General features: G+C 35.6%; 2 protein-coding genes across 2 annotated transcripts; both read right to left on the bottom strand.

Annotated features, from left to right (window-relative positions):
- Positions 1-9,215: 9,215 nt before the first annotated feature.
- J4E88_004785 (uncharacterized protein) lies at positions 9,216-11,085 on the bottom strand (the record flags this gene model as incomplete). The annotated part of the gene is made up of 2 exons (XM_049398429.1): positions 9,216-9,734; positions 9,793-11,085. 2 exons carry the CDS (start codon positions 11,083-11,085, stop codon positions 9,216-9,218), a joined length of 1,812 nt encoding a protein of 603 aa, XP_049255990.1.
- A 277-nt stretch (positions 11,086-11,362) lies between these two features.
- Positions 11,363-13,286, bottom strand: J4E88_004786 (uncharacterized protein; the record flags this gene model as incomplete). The annotated part of the gene is made up of 4 exons (XM_049398430.1): positions 11,363-11,744; positions 11,798-11,883; positions 12,100-12,675; positions 12,738-13,286. 4 exons carry the CDS (start codon positions 13,284-13,286, stop codon positions 11,363-11,365), a joined length of 1,593 nt encoding a protein of 530 aa, XP_049255991.1.
- Positions 13,287-13,504: the final 218 nt, after the last annotated feature.

The following is a 13,504-nucleotide window of genomic DNA, read 5'->3' on the forward strand; positions in this document are numbered from 1 at the left end:
GTAGATCTTGCTAAAATTAATAGGCTAGACTACGCTGCAACTATATTCTCTACTAATAAAACTAATAATATAGATTAAGAAGTAAGTAGTAATAATAATAATAAAACGCCTAAACAGCCTACGTATAGCTAAGACATTTTAAATACTCTAGAGTTAACTAAAGTTTAAAGAAGCCTATAGCTAAGAGCTTAACTAGACAATCTATTAGTTAATATAGAAGAGAAACAAGACATAGAATAGGTATTGTCTAGACCTTAGTAATTATTAGCAGTTATTCTAATAAAAAAGCTAGATTTTAACTAAAATAAGTATTAGGTATATATATTATAGGTATAGTTTTAAGTAGTTTTAGATATATATATATTAAATACTATAACTAAGCTCTAAACTATGTCTATAAATATATACAGAGAATAGCTACTACTATTTTAGCCTACAACTAAGCAACATACCTACTTCTTACTCTTCTTCTTCTTCTTACTAGAGGTCTTCTAGACTAATAAGCCTTTAGACTTAGATAGAGTAAGAAATTTATTACTCTTATTATTATTAATATCTATAGCCTTAGTAGAAAGCGTAGTAAGCTTATAAGTATAAAGAGTACGTGTAAAAGTAGGTAGTAGTACTAGTTTCTTTATCTTCTTAGTAAAGGTAAACTTTATAGTACTCTTAGAAGAAACGCGCTTGCGCTTAGAAGATAGTAGAGCTAGAAGACTTTTTAGAGTAGCTATAGTCTTCTCTAGCTAAGTAAGCTTTAGCTTATAATCTTTCTTAAAAATACTTTTACTATAGTTACTAATATCTAAGTTCTAGAACTTCTTAGTAGAATTATAGTTACTATTACTAACTAGCTTCTTAGAAGCACGCAGAGCCTAAACTATAGAACTCTTCTTATATAACTAAAGTGCGCTTAGGCTATTAGAGCTATTAAGAGAGAAGAAAGGCTAGAATAATTAATAAGAAAGGTAGAATACTATAGAAGACTTATTAAGATCTACTAGCTTAGTAAATATAACCTTCTTACTAGAGAAGTTAAGCTAACCTAAGAACAAGTTAGCTATTATACTAATACTAAGAAAGTAGATATCTAAAAGGTAGTTAGAAACTTATAAGTAAAAAAGCACTAGAGTTCTACACTCTTTACGTAGTAATTAGTATAAGTTCTCTATAGTATTAGAAAGCTATTTAATATAACTAAGCAATATAACTTAAATAGAAGCTTTAAACTACGTTTATAATAGCTATATATTTTATTATATCTACTAAGCTCTTTATTCTTACCTAAAGCTAACTTATACTTAATTACGCTAATAAGATAATAGTATATAAGTATAGTAATAAAAGGCTTAAAGACAATTTACTTATAGTTTATACTAAGAGAGAAGAACTTATAGAAGAATAAATAGTTCTTAGATATATCTAGAGGCGCTAAATTAATTTTACACTTAATCTAAGGTTCTTTACTCTAAGTTAGAAAGTAGGCTGCTATAAGAACTAGTCTAGCTAGAGTCTCTAAAGTGTTAAGGTTAATAATATATCTATAAAGGTTTTTAATCTAGTTAATAGTAAAGTCTACGCGCAATATATATATTACTATAAAAAAATATAATATTAGTAGAATATCTTTTAGAAAGTAAGAAAGAAAGATAGTAGACTTACTCTAGCTAATAATAGTATTAGAGGCAGAAATACACTTTAGTAGCTTATACAACTCTACTACCTAATTACTAAGAGCTCTAAGTACTAGACGCTTTTTTATAGGTAACTTAGAAAGAACTTTAGACTTAGATAGGCTAGAGCTCTTAATAGAGAGGCTAAATTTCTTAATATTAGATAGAGTTTTATAGTAGTTAGGTAGTATAGTAGAGCGTAAAGTGTCTTTACCTATAATACTCTAAAGCGCCTAAGAGGCGCTTAGCATATAATTAAAATTAAAATCTATTTACGTAATACCTAAGAATATCTTAATATTAATCTACTCTTAAAGGCTAAGAAGAGATCTCTTATTATCTAAGGTAGAGAAGTTAAAGTTATTAAAAGGCTACATATCTAGCTTATTAAACTTATTAGCACTTATAGGTATAGGCTAAGTAGTAATAGTAGCTAAATAGTTCTTAGCCTTAAACGCAGTAGTTATCTTATTAGTAGAAGTTAGCTTAGTAGTAGTAGCCTCTAGCGCAGTAATAGTAAACGCTTACTTAGGCGTAGCACGCAAAAGAGCTTATAGAGTAGTAGAGTAGGCGTTATTAAAGTTAGAAAAGATAATAGACGCGCTCTTAATAAGAGGCTACTTAATAGTCTTATCTTTAGGCGTAGTGTTAATAGAGCTAAAAGCTATAGTAAGAATACGTATAGAATAATAGTAGTAGTAGTAAAGTAAAGAGTAAAAAGAGGTAGAAGAGCGCGTAGAAGAGTATAAGGTAGTTAAAGTATAGAAAGAGTAGAAAGTAGTAATAGAGATATTATAGAAGAATTTACTTAATATATTTACTACCTAAAGAGCTATTAAGCCTATAGTAATAGACCTACTTTTCTTATAAAAACTACTACGCAACACTAGATTACAATACTAGAATTTTAAAGTAAGCTAGTATATAATAATACTCTTAGAATGCATTAGCAATATAAAGAGAATATTATAATACTATAATATAGAATATAATATATTTAGAGTAGTTAGAAATTTAACTAAAGGCTGCTTAGCTAGAGCTATAGCAAAACTCTAACTAGACGTCTTAAGTAGGCGCTTAGATTAGTATCTACTAATAAGAAGAGGCTCTTAGACAGGCTAGAGAATAGCTTTAAGAACCTTAGAAATAGATCTTAACTTTATAAAAGAATTATTTTAATTTAGAAAAATATTAGAAGATCTTCTATATAATTATAAAAGCTGCTAAGGCTATTGCTATTAGTACTTCTTAATCGCAGCTTAGAATCTAGTATTATTATAATAACTACTAGAAACCTAAGAATATTATAATAGAAAGATTATATCTAAATAATATTTAGAACCTAAGGCTAAAGAAGAAGAGACTTTCTTTCTTTTAAGTGTAGAAAAGAAGTAATATAAGTTTAGCTATTATAATATTATAGACGTAAGAATATAAGGTAATAAGAGAAGACTTAGAAGTATATTATAATTTTATTTACTATAACTACAGAGTAGAATAGATAGACCTAAGAGTTAATTAGAGAGAAAAGAAACTAGAGAACTACCTACGTATAGAAGAGCTAGTAGAGCTAGAAGTTACAGAATTAGTAGAAGTTAAAGAAGAAATAGGCTTAGTAGTTCTAGTAGAAGTAGTAATAGAAGTAGTAACAGTAGAAGCCTTAGACTTAATAATATTATTACTAATAGTATCTACTTTATTAGTAATAGCTTTTTTAGACTTAAGCTGCTTGCAAGGTTAACTATAACTACTACCTAGAACCTAGATAGAAGAAGAAATAGTATAGAGAGCGTAATAATAAGGTTTTCTAGTTAGCGTAATAGGCTTAAGAACACTAGTAGCTAAATAGCTATTAGGCCTAATAGAAAGCGTAGCGTCTAGAGCAGGCTAGCTAGTAGATAGATTAAACTTCGCAGATTAGCTCTAACGCTTAGTAATAGTTAACCTAGACTTATTATTACTCTTACTAAGAATCTTTAAGCGTAGTAATAATAACTAAATATAAGTTACGCTAGTAGAAGTAGAAGTAGCCTTAGTATTAGAAGTCTTCTTAGGTAAATTATAGCTAAGATTCTTTAGGCTTAGTTAGAAAGCTAAGTCGTAACTAGCGTTAATATTACTTAAATAGTATCTATACTAAGTAGCTATACTATTACTAGCCTAGGTAAATAAAGCCTTATTACTCTCTTTAGATATAGTAGTTAGCTTCTTACTAGCCTTAAGACAAGTAAGAACGCCTTTAGAGAGACTAGCAATTATATTAGAGGTAACTATAGACTTAGTAGCTATAGTAGACTTAAGACTACGCCTTACTACTTAGATCTCTAAAAGAATATATTAGCAAAGATACTAGAAATAAGAAAGTAAGTATCTAAAGAATAGTTAGCGACTTACTACAAAAAGAGTAGACCTAATAATTACTATACTTTAAGTAATTAGTGTAAACTCTACTCTTTATTAGCTAGCTATTAATGTAGACCTAGATACACTAGCTAAACATCTTTCTATAATTTAATAACGTACACTAACTATAGATAATAATCTTAATAGAGAAATTTTTAACTAAAAGATTAATTATACTAACTAACTTAGCGCTAAAGTAATAAGATAGTATAAGCGCCTCTATATTAGAGTTAAATAGCTAGCGCGTAGACTTATTATCTAACTAAAAGAATTTGCTAATAGTTATCTCTAGATTAGCTAAGTAGAAGTTACTATAAGCGTTAACCTATATATTAGACTAATAGCTTTTCTAATTAGTAGCTAGAATAGATAGAGAAAGCCTAAGTATGCGTTCTACGCTTTATAAAGTATATAAGTAATTCTATATATCTATAGTAAAGCTAAGAGTAATAATATAGGCTCTCTAGTTAGTTACTAATAAAGTAGAAGATATTAGAATAATGTTTAGTTAAAAGGCTCTAGAGAAGAGAAAAGACTTACGCTAAGTAATATACTAATTATAACTAGAGTTAGAAGTTTTATACTTATATAACTTTACTATACGTATACTACGCCTACCTTTTTTAATAGCTTTAGTTAGAGTAAAGATAGAAAGATATAGAGACTTACTCTAGTTCTTCTACTTCTTAGAAAGGTAAGACGTAGGCGTCTAAGAAGCTTTTATTAGAGCTAACTTAGGCTAAGAATAGCTAGTAGAGTTAATATTATAGATAGAGAAGAGTAGTAGAGTAGTATTAGGCACGTTAGTTATAATAGTATTAGTTTAGCTAACACTAGCGCTAGTCTTAGCTTTAATTAAGAGCGTAGTCTTAGACAGAGTAGATAGAGTAGATTTAGCTAATAGCTATTTAAGCGTACGCAAAGGTTAGAACAACAGCGTAGTATTATTACTAGCACTCTTAGTTATAGGCTAAGTAGCAATAGTAGTAGAATTATCTATAGTCTTAGGCTTAATAGTTATTTTATTAGTAGAAGTTAGCTTAGAAAGCGTAAGCGCGTGCGTAGTAATAGTAGTAGCTTACTTAGCTATAGTAGGCTTAAAAGTAGGTATAGTAGTAGAGGTAGTAGAGCTATTATTAGCCTTAGATATAATAGCTAGCTTAGCAGTAAGCTCTTAAGTATAGAAAGTAGATATAGTAACTAGTATAATATCTATAGTAGCTAACTCGCCTTTAGAGCGCTTAGGTAAAGCTATAGTAAAGAAAAAAGGTTAAAGTAGAGTAGAGTAGAAGAAAAGAAAAAGATAAAGAAAGAATAGTAGAAGGCTATATACATAAAAGTAGAGTTAAGAGTAGTAATTACTATACGTAAGAAGAAAAGTTACAATATTATTATTTTAATAGCCTAGTTACTAAGCGCTAAAGAGCTCTTAGGTAAAAAAGTAAAGTAACTAGCGTATAAGTTCTAATAGTAGTACAGCACGTATAAATCTTCTAGAATATCTCTATAAATATACTAGCAATATAATAAAGATAATAGAATATTTATTAGAGAAAAGACTAATATTATAGAGAGTTAAGCGCTAGATAGGTAGGCGCTATAGAAAAGCAAAGATTAAACCTAAGAAAAATATAGATCTAAGCCTAAGAGATTATTAGCTACTAATATTAAAAGTAATTAAGATAAAGTTTAGAATACACTAGCGAAATAGAGAAAGAGGCTATAAGTAGGCAGAAGAGATTAAATTAAAATAAGAAGAGTAATAGAGAAAGATATACTAGAATAGAAATAGCCTAAAGAGATTTTATATTTAGAGTTCTAGGTAGAAGTTTAGTGTATAGTATATTTAGATTAAGTAGATAGAATCTAGCAATATAATAAGTAGAAGAGAATATCTAAGAGCTATTCTCTCTTTTATACTTAAGAAGAAGAGAAGGCCTTCTTCTTAAGTATAGAAGAGATGTAGTAGTAAAACTAGTAATATAATAATAAGCTAAATAGCTATTAGGCTTAAGAGTTAGTGCGCTAGAGAAAGCTAGGTCTAAATAGCGTTTAGACAAGAACAATAACTAGATATATACACATAATATAATTAACTATATTAAGCACCTATTCTAATAGAGATACTTCTAATCTCTCTACTATAATAGTAAACTAATAATAATAAGTTTTACTATTATAAAGAAAGAGCTTCTTTATATAAAGTTAATATTATCTATTATAGATTAGAATAGCCTATAATAGCTTAGAATAGCTACTTACTTCTTAATAATCTTCTTAAAAGTTATAGCTATTTTTAGAAGTTTATTAGTAAAGCTCTAAATCTCTTAAGTAGTATAATTATAAATAGATTTAATCTACTAAGCTAGAGCTAAAACCTTAGTGCTATTAGTATTAGTAGAAGGTATAATCTAGGCGCTTTAATTATTAACTTAATAGAGTAGATTATAGTTATAGATAGTAATAGTACTTTAATTAATCTTCTATAGAAGATTACTAATAGTGTAATTAAAGTAACTATTACTTAATTTAACTTAAGAGAACTATATAATAAGTTAGTATAAGTTATAATAGCCTATTATAGAGTATTATAACTTACTATATAGTAATTCTAGTTAAGAATCTAGCACTTAAGGCACTTAGACTAATAGTAGATTTTACTATTTATAATATAGAACTAACTACTTAGAAGACTAATATACTTAGCGTATTCTAAAGTTTTCTTTTTATTAGGTAGATAGATAAAGAAATAGCTAACTTTTCTAAAGTACTTAACACTACTAGTAGAAAAGAATATAATATAGTAATAATAAGAGTTTATAGTCTACTTACTATATTCTATAAAAGTATTTAAAATATTAGTAGAGTCTATAGTAGGCTATTCTAAGCTATAATAGTCTTAGATAGATCTTCTAGAGGCTAGATAAAGTAAAGTTATTAAGAGTAAGCGTAAACGTAAGTAGAATAAATAGTATAATATAGATAGTTATCTACTAGTATTATATTAGCTTAGTTATATCTTAGTAACTTATAATACTTTATAATAGCCTATAATAGGCTATTATAGGCTATCTAGGCTACTAGTAGAAAATATTAAGATTAGAAGTACTTACTTAATTATTATTAGTTAGTATAAAAGTAATAGTTAAGAAATTTAAAAGATCTTAATATAATACTACTAAGACGCTAGCTACTAGTATAGATAGTAGTATTTACTATAATATTCTATTATTACCTATTTTAGTAGTAAGTAAGAAAATTACTAAGTAAAAGTAAAAGTAAGTCTAAAAAATAACTTTCTTATAAGATAGTGTATTCTATATCTACTAACGTACGCTTTAATTACTAGATAATAATAATTTATAAAATAGCTTATCTTAGTCTAAAATAACTTATTTTATTTAACTCTAGAGAATTAGAGCTAAGAAGAGAGATATTATTAAAAACCTATATTCTAGATAGTTAGACAACGTTATATAACTTAACTTAGCGTAAGTATAAGTAGATTTAGAAAATTATTACCTAGAAGGTAATAATTTGTCTATTCTTACTAGATAATATACTATTACTCTGCTATCTCTTATATTCTATATTAATTAGTAGTTATTTGTCTAATAATAAGTTATTATAATAAGTTAGTATAATAAGTTTTATAATAGCTTATACTATAGAACTAAAGTTAAAGCTTAACTAGTAAGTTTATAAAATATATATTTATTACTACTTTTTTTTAAACTTTTTATTATAATAATAAATAATTAAATTATTATAATAATAAATATTTAGCTTATTATTTATAAACTTTTTAGCTTTTTTAATACTTTTATAGTATTATTTTTATATTTATATTTTAATTTTTTACTATAGTATAAAATCTTCTACTATTTACTTACTTTTTTTAAAATAATACTTAGAAAACTAAAAATAATAGTAGTATAGCTACTTTATTAAAATATAAAAGTAGCTAAAATAATTTTATATATATTTAAGTAGCTTAATAATAGTATATAATTAGTTTATACTTTAAAGTAGAGTTTCTAATATTTACTATAGTACTAAGTTATTTTTACTTTTATATATAAAAAGTAGCTATAATTAAAATACTACTTTTTTAGCTTACTACTAAGTAGTAACTAATAATTTTTAAAAAAAAAATTTTAAAAAAAGTATAGTAGTAAAAAGTAAGCTTAGTAAATATACTACTTACTAAGTTTAGTATATAACTAGTTTAAGATAGTTAAAGTAGTTAAAGCTAGTATTATAAGTTAATTTTATAGCTTTATAATATTTACTATTTATATAAGAAAGTAGTATTATAAAAAGAAAAAATCTACTTCTAGACTAGCGCCTTAGTAAATAAAACTAAGATTATATTAATACATTAAGGTCTAAGGTTAACTACTATACCCAACTATCTTCACTTTAAGTACGGCCCACACCTAGCACACAACGCGTTCCAATTCTCCCCTCAATGGCCCGTGGCCTTCGTAGCGATTTAGATCCGTGTCCGCGTTGTCTCTATTCCAGCAATAGACTCGGATTATTTGACGATCTCGAAAGCTATGTGTAGCTACAGCTGATCACCTACTTCACGCGAGAACAGACTCACGATGGTAAGGGCGTGTTAAGGCCATGACAGCTACTTTTAAAGCAGATGATATCACCGCGTGGCAGCATGGAAGCGGCAACGTTAAAGAACACGATCCGAGAATCTATCCCGACCGTCTGACAGGCCACGGCCTACCAATCCGAGCCCCATAACCTACAAATCCCACACACCAGCAGCTGCGTGATGCCTTTGGGCTGTAAGCAGCCTGCTGAGGTCGATCGCACAAGCACTCTCGGACCACGGCGAAGACGAACACTCAAGCAAGGACGAAGACGGGAACAGAGGCGAGCTTGGACCTGAAGAAACGCTCGTTGCAGGCACTCGTGTACAGTCAGCCGGAGGTCGATTCGAACATGCATGCAAAACCAGAATTCAGCAACGATAACAGGCCGGACGGGGGGCTGGAAAGCGCAGGCAAAGGGAAGATGGACAAAGTGCTATCGAAAACACTCCAAGTTTGCCTGCGAAAGACAGCCTAGTCCCGCTGGACGACCGAGTCATTTAGAGCGAAACTCGCATTCAACGACTTCGAGCTACTCTTCACTGTCCTCTTCGTCTCCCTTTTGCTTTCTACGGGGTTGCTTTCCTGCGATCGGTTTCCTCCTCTTTCTTGCAAATGTATCTCCAATTCCCAGCCCTTGTTCGAGGTTCGACATTCTCAGCGGTCCAAAGTCCCTGCTATCCCTTACTTTCGGGTGGCTTGCCAGATACGCATTGATCTTGGCCCTCAATGTTGCTAGATCTGGCCGATGCTCTTGCTCCCAGTTCATGCAGCGCGCAACCAACGACCTCAGCTCTTCCGAGTATTTGCTCAGTGCCGGAAAGCCCAAACCTTCAAACGTTTTCGCCCCGGGCTCGTCTAGTCGCCCATGATCCGCTTCGCCAATGTTCACGTTTTGCGGCATATCCTCCGAGTAATGCAGTTCGCGCTGCGGACCAGCGACCGAGCGATTCGCAATCATATACCAGACTGCGGCTCCGATACTCCAAACATCTGACTTCTCATTCAAAGGTGTCAAGTCAGGCGGAGTGCCTCGTGCAAGTTGTTGCTCCTGATGCGATTAGCACGAGTTATTCTGGGTGTCTCGATACCGAACAGATTTGACTTACGGGAGGGTACTTGAAACTGGTGTGGCCGAGCACGTACTCCTGAGGGTTGTCTGAGGGTCTCACTGCGGGATCACTCTGCTCCAGATCATACATTGCCATACCAAAGTCGCTCAAGACACAGTTTGGATAAGCATCGTCAGCCGCTGGCTCCAGGAAGATGTTGCTCAACGAGATATCGAGATGCGTGATTGGTGGCCAAGCCGACTCCGCTGTCGCGGGATCTTTCGATCCCGTTTGGAGGACCAGGCATGCATCAACAAGCTGCGACAGTACATGCCAGACCAAGCTCTCTGGTACGACTTTGAGTCGCTCAATTTTATCCGTCGCTTGTCCTCTTTTCCATCGGTCAAAGTGCTCTTTCAATCCCTGGAATAAATCGCCACCTTCACAGAAGTCCAGGTACAGTTTGAAGCGGCGCTGCTGCATCATCAATCTGTACCCTAAATGCCTCAACAAGTTATCATAGCCTGAGGTATCAGCGCCAGCGGCGGGTCGATTCGCGTCAATACGCTCATGTATGCGAATTTCACGCGGAAGATAATCTCTCCAATACGCTGGATCCCGCCATTTCCAGTTGTGTGGGCGGACTTCTTTAACGACCATTCTGGCCGTCACGATGTTGTGGTCGTCGACTGCGCACCACAAACCTGCACATCCAAAAGTGCCTGCACCTAGAAACTTCCCGCCTATCCATCTTCTTCCGTCGCTATATGGATCATGGGTATCATCCATCCACTTTTCACCGTTCTCGGGCTCTTCTTTAGACTTGATGGCTTTAATGGTCATGCCTAAGGTCGCATCATCTGGCTCCGCATCCCACGGCTTAGGTGGCCAGAAGTCGAAGGGATATCGATTTACCGGCCGTGGTGGCGCTACTGTAACGGTATGAACAGGCACTGTAACAGGGCCAGCAACGACCACAGCGGGCGGTGGCACAGTCATCGCAAGCGCGCCGAAACCCGCTGGAGCATTCACCCACGCCGGCTCCGTTCCTCCTGATCCATCACGATACGGCGGCATACTCTTATTTGCGCGCGCAAACGTGACGTCGCTCGCATTGAACGGGTTATCTGGTATAGGGTTTGGTGTTGGTAGACCAAATAATTCTCGTCGCCCGATCCGCGCGTTGTAGTAATCGCGGATAATTCGACTACCATACCATAATGTGTTGACCGTGTTGTTTTGCTCGGCGCGGCTCCATGTGACGGTCAAGGCATTGGTGGGGAAGTAGGCTTCGCAGTCGCGTTTGAAGTAGGGCAGACCGGATTTATAGGGTGGTGACTTCCGTGGCATTGGTGGATGTGCTAAAACAACTTGTCATTCGATTTGTTTCCCAAAAGGCTATATCGGCAAGGTGCGTTCAGGACTACAACGGCCGAACAAAGAGATGCAAACTTCTTGTTGCGGCACTTATGCCAACGCCGGGAGATGGCTAATGCGGAAGGACAAAGACATGGATACAAGCACGTATCTACGGATAGGTTAGTGGATATTGTGAAGCCGTTGCCATAGCTATGGGCGCGTACAGATTTCAAAGTCGCGCATCGATCTGCCAAGACTAAAGCCGGGTCTAATTCATAGGTTGCCCAATCGCGAATTCCAAATCTCGAACGACCTCTAGCGATTCCATATTCCGATCATTCGCAACATTCGGGTGCGTCGTAAGGAAATCATCGATCCTATTTCCCATCTCCAATAACGTCGGTCGTTCACTCGAATGCCATGCCAGACACTCGAACGCCAACCGCTTCAGATCCTCGCTGTAACGTTTGAAAGTAGGAAAGAAACGCATGTCATTCCATGGGTCATCCTCTGGGTCGACGATGGTTCTCAGTTCGCCATGTTCGAGGGCGAAAGGTACAGTTGCGTCAATTTTCTCGACAAAGCGATATGGCCCTTGGCCGAGAGGGGGGAAGAAACCATTACTGAGTAATGAGTAAAGTACTGCACCACTAGGGTTGTAGTTAGTAAAATTCGAACGGGTATTCTATGGTGGTGTACGTACATCTGCCATACATCTGTCTTTTCGTCTAGGGGTACTACCCCAGCGCTTTCTGCTGCGTCGTTGACTACAAACTGGTGTTCCTGCATCTAATTAACTTTGTAAAAACATACGGATTGTAGCCTTGTTACTCACAGGCGCAAATCGTTCGTCTGTCATTTCCCTGACATACTCATATGGGTTGTCAGTTCCAGGAGCACCCATGTCCGTAAACGAGAGGCCGAAGTCTGCCAAGACGAATATTGGGTACTGGGCCGGTTAGCGCACACGATCTCCAACGTATCCTGCGGAGATTGATCACAGACCTCGTTCTCCTCATCCGCTGGCTTGATGAAGATGTTGTCAAGTCTTATATCGCAGTGTTTGATCGGTTTCCACTCAGGTGTGGTGTTCTGCACACGTCCAATACTTACCTGGCCGAAATGCAGGATCTGACACGCTTGAACAAGCGAGCTAGCAATTCTCCAGATAAGGCCTTCGGGTATCTTCACACACAATCCCGCCTCGCCGGGCACCGCTTTTGAGTCACGGTAGCAACCGAACTCCTCATCCCAGTCGTGATCAAGCCCTGGCTCCTCGCCTTGGGTATAGAATGTGTTCTTCATTCTGCTGCAGTGCTTTTCTAAAGCCTGCCAAAGATTGCCGCCTTCGTAGTAGTCGAAGAAGATGCGATAACGCCGCTGGGTCATCATCAAGCGGTAACCATGATGTCTGACCAGAGTTTCATGATCAGAACCAGCGGGCTCATCATCGCTATCGGATACCACGCGGCCGTTGTCGACTAGCTGGTGCATGTGGATCTCGCACGGCAATTGATCTCGCCAAAAGCAAAGGTCACGCCATTGGATCTTGTCAGGCCTCGCTTCCTTGATAACCATCCGCTGTTCTTTGTCAGCACGCTCTCTCAAACCCGAGTAATGATCCTATGCCTGAAGTCACATACCCTTGATATGTTACCTTGGGCATCACTTTGACACCACAATCCCGCACAGCCAGAGGCCCCAGCGCCGAGAAACCTCTTGTTCTCCCAGTTTTGCTCATCTTGGATTGGCCAAAAGAATGGCTTTGTAGCCATCCAGTCTGCTCTAGGGCTCTCCTCAAACACGTCATCCTTGATGGCCTCGATCGTAATTTTCGGACCGATAGAAGCGTCTTCTGGATCTGCGTGCCACGGCCTGTTGGGCCAAAAGCTGCAAGGGTAGGGTTGAACTGGAAGAGCTGCCGGATGAGCTGCCAGAGGAGCTGCAATGACAGGAGCTGCAACAACAGGAGCTGCAATGACAGGAGCTGCAATGACAGGAGCTGCAATGACAGGAGCTGCAATGACAGGAGCTGCAATGACAGGAGGCGCAGCACCAGGTAGCTGCCTAGTTGCCCTTGCTAAGTTTACATCATTTTGGGTCCATGGTGCGGCTGGCACCTGATGCTGTTGCAGCATAGGATACTTAAACTTCTTCCCAACCTTACGGAGGAAGAAGTTTTGAATGACCATGTCTCCATGCCACAAGGTCTGAGCGGTCAATCTCACATCGTCTAATAGAGTAAGCTACCATCTCAGCATGCCCATCTTTGAAGGCTTACCTCTTGACCATCCTGGTCGGTGAGTCCGACACCATGTCTCGAAAGTCCTCTTAAAGTAAGGTTGCCCGGTTTTGTACGGTGGCCCTTTCGTCATGATGCCGTGTAAGGTGTTTTAAGACTTCCGAAGCT

This window comes from Alternaria novae-zelandiae (genome assembly GCF_023758075.1).
Source record: "Alternaria novae-zelandiae strain BMP 2774 chromosome Unknown scaffold_8, whole genome shotgun sequence".
NCBI classification, from domain to species: domain Eukaryota; kingdom Fungi; phylum Ascomycota; class Dothideomycetes; order Pleosporales; family Pleosporaceae; genus Alternaria; species Alternaria novae-zelandiae.